At 40.3% G+C, this 16,816-nt stretch overlaps 1 protein-coding gene across 19 annotated transcripts in view; it reads right to left on the minus strand.

Moving 5' to 3' along the window:
* Positions 1–2,697: 2,697 nt before the first annotated feature.
* The window catches only part of LOC135099558 (nuclear autoantigenic sperm protein-like), a 23,562-nt gene continuing 9,443 nt past the window's right edge, over positions 2,698–16,816 (minus strand). For 3 of the 19 annotated variants that reach the window (XR_010268106.1, XR_010268104.1, XR_010268105.1), the window contains 10 exons: positions 14,268–15,391; positions 13,124–13,235; positions 10,248–10,324; positions 9,975–10,119; positions 9,204–9,371; positions 8,103–8,210; positions 6,162–6,347; positions 5,589–6,003; positions 4,912–5,020; positions 2,698–4,706 (listed from right to left, as the gene is read on the minus strand). Coding sequence is in view for 5 of the 19 variants with exons in the window: in XM_064001944.1 (XP_063858014.1) it covers positions 9,823–10,119; positions 10,248–10,394 (444 nt within the window). In the remaining 14 variants the exon portion in view is untranslated. The other 16 variants (XR_010268115.1, XR_010268109.1, XR_010268108.1 and 13 more) reach the window with 16 other exon arrangements.

Below are 16,816 nucleotides of genomic sequence, written 5' to 3' on the forward strand. Positions count from 1 at the left end.
ATTATCCTTCCTTTGTTAATTGAGCATTTTATATTACTTAGCTTAAAAATGCAAGAACGGTTCAGAAGTATCCAACCTTGGGCTAAGGGCCAAAATTATGGTATCATTCAAAATGTCCTTCAAAGAAAGCCCTCTGTAATCCAACACACTTAGCCCATTAATCCTTCCATTTCTCATCAATTTGTTCAACATTCATATTTTTCCCTTATAGGGTTGAACAATTTTCATGGGTTCAGAGCAAAAGGCTTCCTCATTCCTCCCCAAGGTATTCTCGGATGGTAAGCAGGTTTGACTCTGGAGCAAACCTGACCAAGGGCTACTGCCCAAGGCTACAGAGGTTCCTCTCCCTGAGGCTGAATGCACCATGTGAGATGGTTCTGTTATGTGGATGAATGTCATGGTGGATAGCAGTGCCACCACATTCCTACAATCATCCATCACTCCACTGCTCAAATGCTTCTGCAACCAATGATAGGTATGCTGCCACATTCTGCATGGTCTCCTTGGCTCTCAGATAAGGATACTGTCAACAGGTTTGGGATTGCCAAAAAATCATAAGGAGCTATGTCTGAAAAGTCCAGAGAGAGAGAGAGAGAGAAAGAATGAGCAAGAGAAAGAGTAGGATGAAGCAAAGGAAGAGTCAAGAGGGAGGAAGAGAGAGTAGGACAAGAAAAAACAGAACAAATAAATCCCCTACACGTCTTGTCTCCATTCACACAAGCCATGAAAAGCTTGTCCATCCCTGAGTGCTCAGAAGCAGTGTTCCACTGATGATGTGGAAACTTGAGACACCCAATCATTTAATGGGCTTTAGTAGGTTTTGTCACCAGTCTTCTGTGTGTCACTGACTACATTTTGAAATTTTTATCTGTTCTATTTAATTTTGTGTGTATGTACACAATGTTTATGGTCAATAAACTATTTATAAAACTATTTATCTGTGTGAGTAAGATAAAAGCAGTTATTGTTATTATTATTATTATTATTATTATTATTATTATTATTATTATTATTATTATTATTATTACACATTTTCCTCCTTGTATTTAAATATATTATTATTATTATTATTATTATTATTATCATGAATTGTTCTTGTTTATAAATAAAATACTGTAACTGATTATTATTTTTTTTATCATTCATTTAGACTCTCTCTCTCTCTCTCTCTCTCTCTCTCTCTCTCTCTCTCTCTCTCTCTCTCTCTCTCTCTCTCTCTCTCTCTCTCTCTCTCTCTCTCATAAAATGACTGGTGAGGAACTCTAATAATTAAAGTGCTAAAAAATCCATTAAACTACGAGAAATAAGACAAATAATTAATGACACACCTAATAACACAAACAAGGAGTAATAAACAAAACTTAAGCCAGAAAACACGAAAAGATAAAACTATCATATAAAGAAATACGAAGTTAAAAAAAAAATCATGAATATCAAATAAATAACTCACATATAATCAATAAACACGTAAGGAACAGTAAATAAACAATTAAGCCATTCATTGCAAGGGCCACAGTCAGAAAGTGAAAAAAAAAAAAAATGCTTAGTTAAATACCGAGGCTAAATAAAACAAGGAATTAGACAAATGACAAATAATTAATAAATACATAAGGAATAATGAATAAACAAAAATTAAGCCAGGAAGACTATTATAATTATTGCAAGGAGACGATATGTATGTATGTATGTATTGTATGTAATTCGAGGTTAAAATGGCTCAAATCTGACCCAACAGCAGGCCATAAGTGAAGGTGTTCCTCAAGGCAGGGAGGGGGGGGGGGGGAGCAATGAATAGGGGAGGGGCTATAAACTATTGGGGGGGTATTAATTAATGACGCATCCAGTTTAGCGTGTGTGTATATTTCGCGTTGTGATAATTTAAAGGTTTTCTCGCGTTTTTATCTTTATTTATTGATTGATTTTATTTATTTATTTTATTTTTTTGGCAGGTGTTATATTTGTTGAGTGTTTTAAGTAACTGTGGCTCATTGCATCAAAACTCCATTCATTACCTTCGTGGGAAGGTTCAATTTGGCAAGGTTTTATTTCGCATTTTGGGTTTTGTAGTAAATTATGCATTTTCTCATATTTTTCTTTGCTGGTATTGTCCCTTCCACGCCATATATGACTGGAAAGTTGGGGGCGCCTTCCCCCCCCCCCCCACCCTCCACTGCTACGTTTTTTTTTCTTAATCAGTCAGTCAACCAATCAATCAATCCCTTCATGAATCATACCCATTTCCAGGTGTCACCCCCACCCATACATCTCTCATTCTGTCATGTATGAACAAGTGCTAAGGGCAAGCTGAACAAGTACAAAGGGCAAGCCAGCTGTCTCTTTTAATATTCTTGCCTGAAATAAGATTACAAATGAAGGTCTATTAATCATCCATTAAATAATCCATTTTTATTGCTTTCTCATTCTTCTTCCTCTGTGTATTGTTAAATTGGATGGTTATATCATTGTCCCTTCCTGTGTTTTAGTGTGCCATTACCTGTCCTCTCTTCCAGCTGATATTTAGTTTGTACTAAAATAGACTGGCATAACTTTACAATTTATACACAAATAACAACATAAACCAATAATGCATTGATATTATGCATGATAGGAGTGGACATTTCCACTCTACATCATTAATGAATGCATGATGAGACGCACACTATTACAAAGCTAATGAGTTCAATAAAAAACACTCAATAACAATTTCAATAACTTTATTAAAAATAGCAATCTTTATAAATCATGAAACTAGAAAACTTTAAGAACCTGGGGCTATAACATCAAATGCACAATAATGCAAACACTTTTTACACACACACTCTTTAATGATATTTCCTAATATACAGTATAATTCCAAACAGAGAGAGAGAGAGAGAGAGAGAGAGAGAGAGAGAGAGAGAGAGAGTGATGAACTACCTGGGGTCATAAATGTAAAGTACAGGTATCAGTCAGGCAAAGCATAGTGCTTGCCCGTCTCATATGGAATGTAAAAACATGGCTTCATATCATTCCAGACCTGGGATTATGGCCAAAAGTTACCAAGCAGTGCTGAGCAAAATCCAGTAGAGTAATATTCAGTATCATTGAATTACTGACAAAGTAAAGATCATTATGTGCAATGATACTCACTACCTAGGAGCATTTCAGGTTACTACCAAGAATCTGACCATGCTGGCAGGGATGGTTAGGCTACAACACATTACATACTTCTCCATTCAAATCAGTCAGCTGATTAAATGGTGAGTTAAACCATTTTGATCATCTAAATCATATTAAGGCATTGGATGAGACCTGGACAGCTTGGGTCAACACCATACATAGGTACTCCACTACTCTGTGGGAGGCACTTGATTGTGGCAAGAGTCATCACAATACCAAACACCATCCTTGACAAAGCACAGCATGGCCCACTCATCCACAGGAACCCAGCCATCTCTAAGGAGCAAATCAATGCTGCCCAGTGTCACTCCTCATCACTTTTAGGGAATAAGAAGTAGATCCCACCCCAGCACCATCTTTACATAGAATATAATACAGAGGACAAAGAAGGAATACAAACAGGGCACATGGTATGGTATGGAACACCAACCCTCACTTTTGGAAAACCCCAGCCACTCAGTAGGAGACCAGCCAGTCACCATGGCTATCACCTGGGGATTCTTAGGAACAGGTGTTAGGTATAGAATGAGAGATAAAGAAAACTCCCAATACATTTCAAGTCTATACGCAAGTCTCCATAGATAGACAAAAAAGTGTTCATGAATTAAACACAATATTGTAAGTTTTAAATGTTATGTGGTACCTTAGATAGATGGACAGGTCACTTGAGAAGAGAAAATAAGAAATGTCTTAGGAAGAGTATTTTGTCATATGTATGAATATATATGACTGTATGACATAGATGACTGGTGAAGTAGATTTTGTCCCTTATCAGAGTGGTTGTGTAGCTGAAACAAATTAATGATTATCAAAACAGAGACACATTTGAGCTGATTGGTGAATTACAGTTTCAGAGTGGATACAGCATACACTGGGATGATAAAACTACTGCAGTCATAAAGTAGATGAAAAAATACTGTGGGGAGGAATGTAAAGCAGTAACATATGCAACAAAAGAAAGAAAGAAAGAAAGAAAGAAAGAAAGAAAGAAAGAAAGAAAAAGAGAGAGAGAGAGAGAGAGAGAGAGAGAGAGAGAGAGAGAGAGAGAGAGAGAGAGAGAGAGAGAGAGAGAGAGAGAGAGAGAGAGAGAGAGAATGATGTGACATGACATCTTTAAGTACAAATGAGTATATAGTAACCATACACTGATACTTGTCCCCTTATACAGTGATAAGTTTACCCAAACACAATGGACACGGATGGAACTTTTGGAGGCTAAAGTGCTCCAGGTGACTGGTGGACTCCATTTCATTGCGGAGGTCCAGGATTCTCTGCACAGTTGGGCTTTTGGTGTCAGTGGAAGTGGTGGCAGTGTGGCAGCAGTAACAGTTTTGGTCTTCCTATGGGCAAGTTCTGTAGGATTCATATTCTCCCCTCCTCATGAGGGACATCAGTGTGAAGGGTCAACAGAGCATCAATTCCCTCCTCAGGCAAAGAATGATGGATGCAATTTTCTGTTTCTTGTTGTTGCTCCACCTTTTCAGAGTGCTTGAGGCGCTCGTCAGCCACCTTTCCACTGGTGGTGGGTGTCTCAGACTCACTGGTTCCTGTTCCACATCAAGAGTGTTAGCAGATGCCACTTGTATTTCATCTACTTAGTACATTACATCATTACATAAATAACTGGTGTTATCTGATATTAAAGTGCTAATGAGCAACATGCCACAGAAATCTGTTTATTTCAAGAAAATTATGAAGATAATAATAATGTTTCGTTGCACTTCATAAGATGGCTCAGTTTTTACTACTCACCAACACTGCTAAAGATAGCAACTGGACTCTTAAGGACGCTGCTTATCTTCTCGAGCTGCTGAAGGTCATGATCTGCTTCCTTTTCCTGCACCAGCTTTGATATCAAATCCTGCAGGAAACAACTGTGTTAATTCACATTTTGAATAAATCTAATAGATGAAATTTCACTTACAACACCTTATGTGTCTCTGGTGACTCATGGAGGACAGATACATCACCTGAGAGTAAATGGTCAGTGAAGAAGTTGACCCTTGATCCTGGCTAATCACATTAAGTACATTAAACACTCCTGTTAACTAATAAATGAGGGATAGATTTCTCTGGAAGGTTACATTACACTACTTCCCTGGCATTTGAAAACATTTTGCTCTACATGAACTCATATGGAAGCTTTACTGCAACATTAAATCTCAGCTAGATGCCAGATGGTGTAGCCTCCATCACAGAGCAAGGTAATGATATGAAGGCTTAGTACTTTGGTCAACACCTGAATAAGAACCGTTTGAGATGCAGCAGAGATCACTAACCTGCCAGCAATTGAATAAGAAGTGTGTGAGATGCAGCAGAGATCACTAACCTGCCAGCAATTGAATAAGAAGTGTGTGAGATGCAGCAGAAATCACTAATCTGCCATGACATGAATAAGAAGTGTGTGAGATGCAAAAGAGAGCACTAACCTGCAGAGTGGTTTTGCTTCATTTCCTCTCATTCATGATGGAGGCTGGCAAGGTCTAACTCGCGTTCTCGAGCTTGTTGCTTCATCACTCCTCGCTGCAACTGGTAGATGGTGATGTAGTCACCTGAAGAAGGATAAAATTCTTCATTAAAAGACCAAGGAAATGGCATACAGTAAACAGTAAACACTTCCTCCACTTCACTTTTACAGATGATTCAAATGAGCAAAAAACATGCATACACCGATGGACTCTGTCTCCTCATGCACTACAGCATGCTTAAGCTGCTACTTCCTGTCACTTAGCTCAGCCACCTCCTTCATGCTGCAAGTTAACCTGCTCTCCAGGACCCTGTGAGCCTCCTGCAGTTGTTGCAGCTTCTGTTAAAGCTCAGTTCCTCCCAATCCTGTTGTTTCTCCTGATAAAACAATAAGTTTGTTTCTCTCAACTTTTCTTAATACAGCCTCAATAAACAAATCCAATAACAATGCTTTTATTTTGTTATTAATTCAAAAAATTGAGCAACAGTGAGGAAAAATTATTTGCTTTATTATTAGAGAATATAAACTTTCTTACCTTTTGGTTCAGTTATGACATCTTCAGACAACTTTTCATGAGCAAGAGATTCTCCCAGCAGTTTGTTATACTTATCCCTCTCACAGTCTAGCTGAACCTGAAGACTGCTGCACTCACTCTCCAACCTGCTAACCTCAGATGTCAGTGTAGCCACTTGACCCAGCAATTTCCCCTTGGTATCTGTACCTGGAGGTGAAAAATTGATGCAACAGAGGGCCAGACAAGAATGACCAATGGAAGTAATTAGACGTAATGTAAGAAGTGGGTATAAGACTAAGGGAAATAGAAGGGCAATGGAGAGAGGGTTAGATGCACCAGAAATGTCTGTGGAGCCAGGAAAAATTTTAACTTGTAACAGAGATAACTAAGAGCAACTGTGAATGAATAAATGTGATGTAGCCTCGACCATGACTGGGAAAATGCAAAAGCAGCACCTCAGACACCAGGACCATGATGACTGGCAGCTCCCAAAATTAGCTGCTGGCTTTTGTACTCCTAGTCACCACAGGAGGCTCATCCACAGCTAATCCTATCAGCTGATCATCTTGGGTGAAGTAATTGTTTATCAGTCTGGCTGTTGAGTCCTGATGCAGAGATGTGTGTGTGTGTGTGTGTGTGTGTGTGTGTGTGTGTGTGTGTGTGTGTGTGTGTGTGTGTGTGTGTGTGTGTGTGTGTGTGTGTGTGTGTGTGCACTTTGGAAAGCCTCCCTCCAAGGAGAATGTCAGTTTGATATACAAATATATATTCATGTGGATGGTAGCTCACATTTAGCTTCTGAGTTCTCACATGAAGACATGCCATCCTTGTCTTTTTCCTCTGAGGGAGTGACTTTATACTCTGTGATAAGTGCATGCAGCTCACTATTCTGTCTTGTGACGTTTTTTTATTTCTATCTGTGAAAGACACAAGAAGGCAGTAAGTTAACTTGTTTAACATGCCACATCATTTTATATATATTATGCCAAGTTTAAACAGGAAAGCCTCACCAGAAGCATCAACTAAAGACCAAAGTGATTAACAAATCTTTCACTTTACCACCCTTAATGACAAAAGCTGATGATGTCCATATCCTGCATTTTTACACCTTCATGATTCCATTAGATTACATTAGATTACATTAGAACAGTATGTGACCAATGACGTCTCCATTCTACATTGCCATGACAAGAATACAGGGCTTTACTGAACATAAACCAAGGACGCCTCCATTCTACATTGCCATGACAAGAATACGGGGCTTTACTGAACATAAACCAAGGACGCCTCCATTCTACATTGCCATGACAAGAATACAGGGCTTTACTGAACATAAACCAATGACGCCTCCATTCTACATTGCCATGACAAGAATACAGGGCTTTACTGAACATAGACCAAGGATTCCCTCCTCCTCTCTCTAAGGGTTAGGGTTCTCTCAACAGTTACAGCATGGTGTGAGAGATGCAGTGCTGTCAAGGCTTTACTATTTACAGGAAGCAACACACCAATAAATAAATGTTACTTTGGAAATGAAACTGAATAATCAAAGGCTTTATATCTCATGAACTTCCCTTCTTTAATAAACTGTCTTCAAGCTGACAGACTCCAGTAGTATTGCATCTTAGGAATATTCTACAGCTGATTTCATAATAACTGCTCTCTAAAACTGACTACATGCCTCCTTCCCTGCCTCCTACAGACTCTACTCAACAATTGTTGTTATTCTGTTCATGCTGGTGTGACAGTTAACCAGTATATTAATTCCTTAGTTATGTACACTCTAGAATGGTGGTTCATTTTATCTACCAGTGATTTGAATTCCCAGCTTCTAAGTATTACATTATTATTTGTTGATTGGTACCATTTGTATGCAATCAGAGAAAGATTTCAATATAAAAACATATCCATGTTACTGTTACCTTTCAGAATGTAAACCAAAATGAAAGCTATGTAAATTCTTACTTTAGATTATGTTGTCATTTCATTGAATGATGTAATTTCTTGGTTCTTGTGCTTCTTCAAATGCAGTCCCTTGTCTGGTTTCTCTGTCAATTCTAATGTCTTATTGCTCTGTGGAAAAACAAAGTGCAAATGTTTAGGATGAACTGATTCAATAATATTGCTTTCACAATTTCAATATTGTTCACAATTTCTGCAGGAAGTTTACTCCATATATTTACTATACGATTAAAGAAAAAATGTTTGGCCTTGTGGGATTTAAAACGTTTGGGTATAATCTTGAATCTATTATTTCTTGTTAGGTAGAATGAAGGAGGAGGAGGAGGAGGAGGAGGAGGAGGAGGAGGAGGAGGAGGAGGAGGAGGAGGAGGAGGAGGAGGAGGAGGAGGAGGAGGAGGGAGAAAACAAAGATAGGAGGGAAGGAAGAAAGGAAGAAAAGGAAGAAAAGGGAATAAGAGAGAGAGAGAGAGAGAGAGAGAGAGAGAGAGAGAGAGAGAGAGAGAGAGAGAGAGAGAGAGAGAGAGAGAGAGAGAGAGAGAGAGAGAGAGAGAGAGAGAGAGAGAGAGAGAGAGAGAGAGAGAGAGAGAGAGGAGTTGGTAAGGAAAATTATTACAATGGTCCAAGGTGAAGAACAGGGACTGGAATGAGAAGTGGAAGAAGCATATAGAATTTGAAAATATAGTGAAGGAGGTAAAAGACCATTAAAAGTGAGAATGAGATCCCAAGTTACAGTAAAGGAGATCCTAGTGAGAACTGGGAAGCTGGCTGAAAATTCAGAATACAAGAATATTTGGGTAAAAAAGAGATATGAACTTGGAAGAAAGGGAAAAAGAGAAGGATCTGAGGAATGAAGCCAAGCAAAAAAAACGAGAGAAGTACAGAGACCGAGAAGCAGAAATTTTATTGGAGGGTACTAGATATGAAACTAAGGAAATGGTATATTCAGGAAAGGGAACAAGAAATGAAAGAACCACAACAGCAGACAGACAAATTGCATGTGGTGGGAGAAGTAGTATATTAAGAGTAATAAATACAAAACAAACTTCATGTAAACAAATAAAATTTTCAGAAAACTTGTCACACAAAACCTTATTAACAACTCACCTTCTCCTTCTGCAGCATTTCCTTCCTTCTTATCTTTCTCCTTTCCTTCTCCATCTTCCTCCTCCTCCTCCTCCTCCTCTCCTTCCTCTTTCTTTCCACCTTCCTCCTCCTCTTGTGACTCTTAACTCTCTTCCTCCTCGTCCTCCTCTTCCCCTGTGCTTCCCTCCTCTGAAAGAAAAGACTTGTTTAAAAAGCAAGCAAATATAGTAGTAATAGTAAAAAAAAGTCAATGAAATGAAAGTTTATACACATATGAAATTAGTGAAAATTTGACACCAAACATTCTCTATCTGTAACATTACATCAGAATGACGAGAACACAAGATATGAAAAGTGAAAGGGAATGATGTATATAACAAAGAAAAACATTGTATAATGACATATGACAGGAAAATAATCTTGTATACTTGTCCCTTAAATACTTGCTTCCTTGTATATTAACTCCCAAAATGCTCATTCCTTGTACTCTCATTTTCAAAACACCTCTTCCTTATATATTGTCACTCAAACACTCCTTTCTTGTACACTTATTCCTAAATCACTCCTGTCTTCCTGTATTCTCATTCTCCAAACACTCGTGCCTCTGCACACCCAGTTCCTCAAAACATTTCTTCATTGTTTACTCATCCCGCAAACACAGCAACTTTCTTGTATACTCAGCTCTCAAAAGATGCATTTTTAAACATCCATAACTCCTTTTATTTTCATTCCCCAAACACTCCCGGCTGTGCACACTCCAGCACGTTAACACAATAACCAAGCAATACACACGACTACTGGCACCATCCAGATCTGGCCCCAGCACCCCTGCCTCCTTGCGTGCCAGCTCCAGCAATGCACGGCCACAGCGGCAGTACGCGTCACCACACTCGGGCGCCTGCTCCCCACACAGCTCCACCAGGGACTCTGTTGCCTCCTGGAGTGGTAAGGAGTGTCAGTTAAACCTGGTGTTTACTTTCACTATGATATGAAACAATTAACAACACAGAAAACAACACAACTAGGTAACATGCAACACATACCACACCTAAGCAACAGACACACCTCGAAGGCAGCGACAGCAGATTTGAAGTCCCCCACCAGGAGGTGTCGCTTGCCCCTAGAGAAACGGTCGAACGCTGCTGCACTTGCCGCACGTCCAAGGGGAGCAAGCAAACAGGCCATCATCAAACAAGTCTCGACTTTAACCATTCGTAATTTACACCATCATATATTGTGGAGTAACTTCATGTTTAGTATATCTTAACATGGAACATTATTAAGAATGTGTACATGCTTGTATTATTTGATAAATTATGTGGTCAGCTACACTTTCCACTCACACTCTCATCCATCACCAAAATTAAACTAACCCCCTATTACTTTCCTCCCACCCTCAGAATTATTAAACTAACCTCCAGTCACATTCTTCTGACACCCTCATCCCTCACTAAAAATTAATACCAACTGGCAAAATTACCAAACTAACCTCTAAATATCATCCTCCCACCATCTAGTCTCTCACTAAAATTAATCTCACCAAGCACGATTATCAAGCTAATATCCAATCACTTTCCTCTGACCCTCAAAATCCTTTCCAGCTGGTAGAATTATTAACCTATACTCCAGTCACTTCCACCCTCTCATCCCTCATTAAAATTAATCCCAGCCTTCAAAATTATTGAACTAACCTCCAGTCAAAGAAATATCACTGGTTTTGTGGGGGATATTGTCACTGCACTAAGGGATGCACACAATTTCTCGTAAGTTTTCACATTTTGCGTTCAACTGTACCGGTCTAAGTGGAGGAGTGAAAAAGTGACACCTAATGAATAGTTGCCACAAAACTTATTCTCATTACTTTTTGTTCCTTGTCATTTTTCTTTCAGGCTTTTTTCATCATCACAGCAGCTTGAAATTTTGAAAATACATGCTATTTGAGGAGGTAGCTGTACATGTGAAAAAAAAGAAGGGAAACAAACATCCATACTTGTGACTGATATGAAAAATAAACTATACATATAAATGTATATTTCACTTTTCTTTCTAGCAATTAAAAAATGTACATACGACAGTATTTCTTTCTTTTCCTCAATAAATACGACAACAGTATTTTTCCTTCCCTTCAGTACACCCAGCCTTTCCCTTAGTACATATCACAGTACTTTTCCTTTTTGCTCAGTGCATATGAGAATAATTTTCCTTTTCCTCCATGCATATGACACTACTTGCCCTTTTCCTTTTCTTTCCCTAAATAGAGAAGACAAGACAGAAATTTTCTTTCCCTCAATACACAACACTATTTTTTCTCCCACTCTCTCTCTTGTACAGAGTCAGTTTCAATGTACTGGAAGGTTATGCCTACGGGAAACTGAAGGACAACTCAAGCAACGAGTGGACGGGCACGGTAGGAGCTCTGCAGTCAGGGGAAGCTGACCTCACTGTCTCTGAATTGTCCATCACTGAGGAGAGGTTGAAAGTTGTTACCTACACCCAGCCTATCTATATCATCAGGTGAGAGATACAGGTGATGATCAAATAATATTTTAAAGATGTTGAACAAAGTGCTCCCTTAACAGATTAATTGGATCAGCAAAATGTTCAGAATATGAAATGTCAAATAATTAGATTGATCTATCTATATGCCAGGCTGGCAGTCCTATACAGGGTGGCCCAGACACTACACTATACACTCACATACAACATTGACACTGTTAATCCACGGGTAATCTACTGGGTTGGCTACAGTGTGTCCCTCATTGTGTACACATCATACTCTGCCACACTGGTCTCACATCTTGCTGTGGAGCAGCCTGCATCTCTGCCATTCAGCAACCTGCGGGACCTGTCTAGGCAGTCAGGCTGGGATGCTGGATGCAACAACAATGACCTCTTCCAAGTGACAGCCTCGGTGGGTCCTTGGCTTCTTGCTGTGTGAACTGATATACCATCCAGTAGTAGCAGTAGTAGTAGTAGCAGTAGCAGTAGTAGTAGCAGTAGTAGTAGTAGTAGTAGTAGTAGCAGTAGTAGTAGTTTTAATTTCTCAAACAACAGTCCCATTGCTTTAATTTCCTGCCTATCTAAAGTTTTTAATCTACCCTTAATAGGAATATTCTTAAACATCTATTACTTCACAGCCTACTTGTATCTGATCGCCAGTATTAGGGTCCATCAAGGCTGCTCCACTGGTCATCTGGCTTTCCTTACTGAATCTTGGTCATCATACTCTTTTAGAGATTTTGGTGAAACTTTTGCTGTTGCCTTGGATATATGAAAAGCTTCTGATAGTCTGGCACAAAGCTTGCATTTCCAAACTACCCTCCTACAGCTTCTTTCCTTCTCTGTGTAACTTCATCTCAAGTTTCCTTTCTGACCATTCTATTGCTGCTGTGGTAGACGGTCACTGTTCTTCTCCTAAATCTGTTAACAGTGGTGTTCCTCAGGATTCTATCGTCATTCACTCTCTTCCTATATTCATCAATGATCTTCTAAACCAAACTTGTTGTCCTATCCAATCCTACACTGATTATACTAACCAGCATTTTTCCAGGTCTTTTCATGGACATCCAACCTTTCGGGAGGCAAACAGTTCACACAGGGAAGCCACAGAATACCTCACTTGTAATCTCTCTCTAAAATTTCTGACTGGGGCAGAGCAAACCTGGTATTGTTCAATGCCTCAAAAACTCAATTCCTCCATCTATCAACTCAACACAACCTTCCAGACAACAAGTATCCCCTCTTCTACACTGAACCTCCTCAGTCTGGAAACTGGAAATTTCATATCTCATCTCTAGCTAAAACAGCTTCTATGAAGTTAGGTATTCTGAGATGTCTGCCAGTTTTTCTCACCCCCCCCTCAGCTGCTGACTCTGTACAAGGGCCTTATCCATCCATGTATGACAAATCCATGTATGAAGAGTTTTAAAGAAAGGACTTACTTATTACTGGTTACACTTGCAATAACACAATATCACGTCCAACACCTCACGGTCACTTGATGCAAGTCACTCATTACCCGACCAACTCATCTCAGCTTCAAGACAACTCAATCTGGAAATAACAGATAAAGGAAATAGGTTGGGCTTTTAATCTTCAAGGGACACATTAAAAATTCTATGTCAAACCAATAGTAGTGAAGAATTCAGTCCCAGATTAATAGAGAAATGCAAGAGTCAACAGTGAAATGTAAACAGCAGGTAATTGGTGTCATTGTGCCTGCCATTCAGTGGAAGGAGAGGTAAATAAGTTGTCAATGTCCCTCCTACATAAAAAATACATAGAGTACATTTATGCACACTACTGCCTATTAATTTATTCTCCCTCAGCAACACTGGATTATATTTAACACCTGCTCACTAACTACTGTCTGTGAAGTAAATCACTGAAACTAGAAACATCACTTATCATCTCTCTCTCTCTCTCTCTCTCTCTCTCTCTCTCTCTCTCTCTCTCTCTCTCTCTCTCTTTTTGTCTCTCTCTGTCTCTCTCTCTCTCTCTCTCTCTCTCTCTCTCTCTCTCTCTCTCTCAGAAGTACTTATAGAACACTGTAAATACTAGTAACACCTTGAATTGTTTTGCTTTGATCAATTGTTACGTGATACTGGCTCCACTATTTCAGCTTTTACTGTGTTTTCACTCTTGACACTGTGGGAGCAAAGATTGTCTTCCTTACGATATAGTACACAGTCAATGCCACACACAGCAACACTGTTCTTCTGTTCCTCCAAGCTTTGAGTTTCCTCACTACAGTATCCTTTAGAATAAGCCCCACAAGGATCTTCCTCACCTCTGTCAGCTTGCAGTCTCTCAAAAAAAAGGGCCTCAGTCAAGATTCTCCTCCAGGCCAGGCCACATGCTGCTTCTGTCTCCAAGAACACACCTACTCATTTCACTGATATAAGCAACCTTTTCAAAGTCCCTCAGAGCCTCTTCCATTTCTAACAATAAGCAATATTTAATTGGTTCCTAAACACACACACACACACACACACACACACACACACACACACACACACACCTGCAAGAATTTGTCTTACCCTTAGCCAGTACTCATCTTATACATATAAACAGCAGATAGCACACCTAGAGTGGTCACCACTTCCTGTGAGTGGCAGTGCACAGCTGTTTTCAGTATGAGTGGAAGGTCCACTGTCACATAGTCTTGTGACAGGCTGGGCTGGACACTTGGTGAGCAGTTCTGGAACCTTCAGGGAGGTTTACTGCCAACCTGCACACTGAAAGGAAATGCAGTTTGAGTAAATGTACATATTATTATATAGAGACAAAAACAGTAGTGAGTTATCTAAGGAACTTATGACAGAGATACAGAAGAATTACAAAGATATTACATGGTCCAAGCCTTCAATTCAAAGTAAGTGCTTCAGATCTACACAAACAATTGAGACAGCTTCTAAAATCTACATAAACAATTCATGCAGCTTCTAATTCCATCAGTGAGCGTCATCAACCATTGGTCCCAGGTTAGCTCACAGTCATCCCCAAGTGACGCACACACCTGGCTCACTCAACCCCACATGCTTCATCGCTCTGTCTATCTCACTTGTCCACACCTGGCTCACTCAACCCCACAATTTCCACATTTTTTCCACACCTTCTCCACACTATTTCCACACTTTTCTACACAATTTCCACACATGGCTCACTCAATCCCACAATTTCCACACTTTTCCACACCTGGCTCACTCCATCCCAGAATTTCCACACTTGGCTCACTCAGTCCCATGTGCTTGATCACTCTGTCTATCTCACTTGTCCACTTAGTTACATAACATTGTAAGCCCTCTCCATTTCTGACAATCCTACTTCCATCACTCTCAACAAGGCTTCACTCAACCCCTCAAAAGCCCAACAACTAGTTTCCAAGCCATTCTTTATTACCATCCTAACACACTTGTTCCCCCAACTGCTACTCCTAATATTCCACACAAACACCTTACTAGTCTCTCATCATCCATTTGCTCTAATCTAGACCCTGCCGAGGTACCCTGCACGAACACCCTCCAAAGCCACCAGCTCCGCCATCATGCCTTCCTTCGCCATCCATCCGACTCTTGCTCCTGCCCTCCACCTCCTGTTGCTGCCACGTCTGGAGTGCGTCAGCCAGCGTCGTGTAGCAGGTGGAATGGCGTCACTGCTGGGCCGTGGTGTCTGGGTGGGGCACAGCGGGAGGCAGGGGATGGGGTAGTCTGGAATGATTTGTTGGTGTTATGGTTGTAGTTGTTTTGTAGAAAGTATAGTTTAATTAGTTTCTTAGTAAATATAATAAAAATATAATAAAAAAATATATAATAAAAATAAAAAGAAGACGACGTAGCAGATCAAAGAAAAGGTGGAAAGATCACATTGGAGAGGACATGAGTGAGAGAGGATTGAGTGGAGAGAAGGTTGGGGACAGAGCCTTGGGGAGAAGACTAGTAAGGAAAAGTGACCCCATATGAATATGGGAGCAGCTGCAGAAGAAGAAAAAGAAGTAAATCTAATAAAATGAAATAGGATAAAAATTAAATACATTGTTAAGAATAGCATATCTCTCTCTCTCTCTCTCTCTCTCTCTCTCTCTCTCTCTCTCTCTCTCTCTCTCTCTCTCTCTCTCTCTCTCTCTCTCTCTCTCTCTCACCATGACTATTTTCCAGCCAGCCAGCTAGCCATTCAACCAACCAGCCAATCAATCAGTCACTCAGTTAGTCAGTCAGTCAGTCAGTCAGTCAGTCAGTCAGTTAGTCAGTCAGCCATTCAACCAGCCAGCTAGCCATTGAACCAACTAGCCAATCAATCAGTCACTCAGCTAGTCAGTCAGTCAGTCAGTCAGTCAGTCAGTCAGCCATTCAACCAGCCAGCTAGCCATTGAACCAACCAGCCAATCAATCAGTCACTCAGCTAGTCAGTCAGTCAGTCAGTCAGTCAGTCAGTCAGTCAGTCAGTCAGTCAGTCAGTCAGCCATTCAACCAGCCAGCTAGCCTTTCAACCAACCAGCCAATCAATCAGTCACTCAGCTAGTCAGTCAGTCAGTCAGTCAGTCAGTCAGTCAGTCAGTTAGTCACTCAACCAGCCAGTGAGCCGGCCAGCCAGTCAGTTAGTTCTGTGGGCCTGTGTATGGTTCTGGTGGGCCTCTGTTTGGCTTGTGTTAGATTCAGCTAGGCCTCTGTTTGGTCTGTGTTTGGTCTCTGGGCCATAGATGCAGCAAGACCGGTTGAAAATTCCAAGCACTGACGCACTGCACAGACTACCACCTCATGCCTGCTTGCTGTGAAAGAGTCTGCTGGGACAAATGACCTACACAGTAACTTGTATCAGTCCCACAGTTGTGTTCCTGGAAGCTCAGTGTTATGGATGCAGTGTGACATGCTGACTTAGGCAAGGCCGTCTGTTGTGGCTGCACCTTGCTGTGGCTAAGAAAAGGCTGTGTTTGTTTGAAGTGCTGTACTGGTCATGCTGAGAAATGTACAGGCCACCATTAGTAGTAGAAATGTTGCACTAGAAAGAAATTAGCTGGGAAATGTAATGCATAATTATTGGCAGGGAAAAGATGGTGACAGGGATGCTGGGACGTGCTTCACTGTACACCGTGGTGGCCGCCCCTTGGTGCTTGGCGGTACCTTATAGGGCATCAA

The sequence above is a fragment of the Scylla paramamosain genome, unplaced genomic scaffold (assembly GCF_035594125.1).
Source record: "Scylla paramamosain isolate STU-SP2022 unplaced genomic scaffold, ASM3559412v1 Contig147, whole genome shotgun sequence".
Taxonomy (NCBI): domain Eukaryota; kingdom Metazoa; phylum Arthropoda; class Malacostraca; order Decapoda; family Portunidae; genus Scylla; species Scylla paramamosain.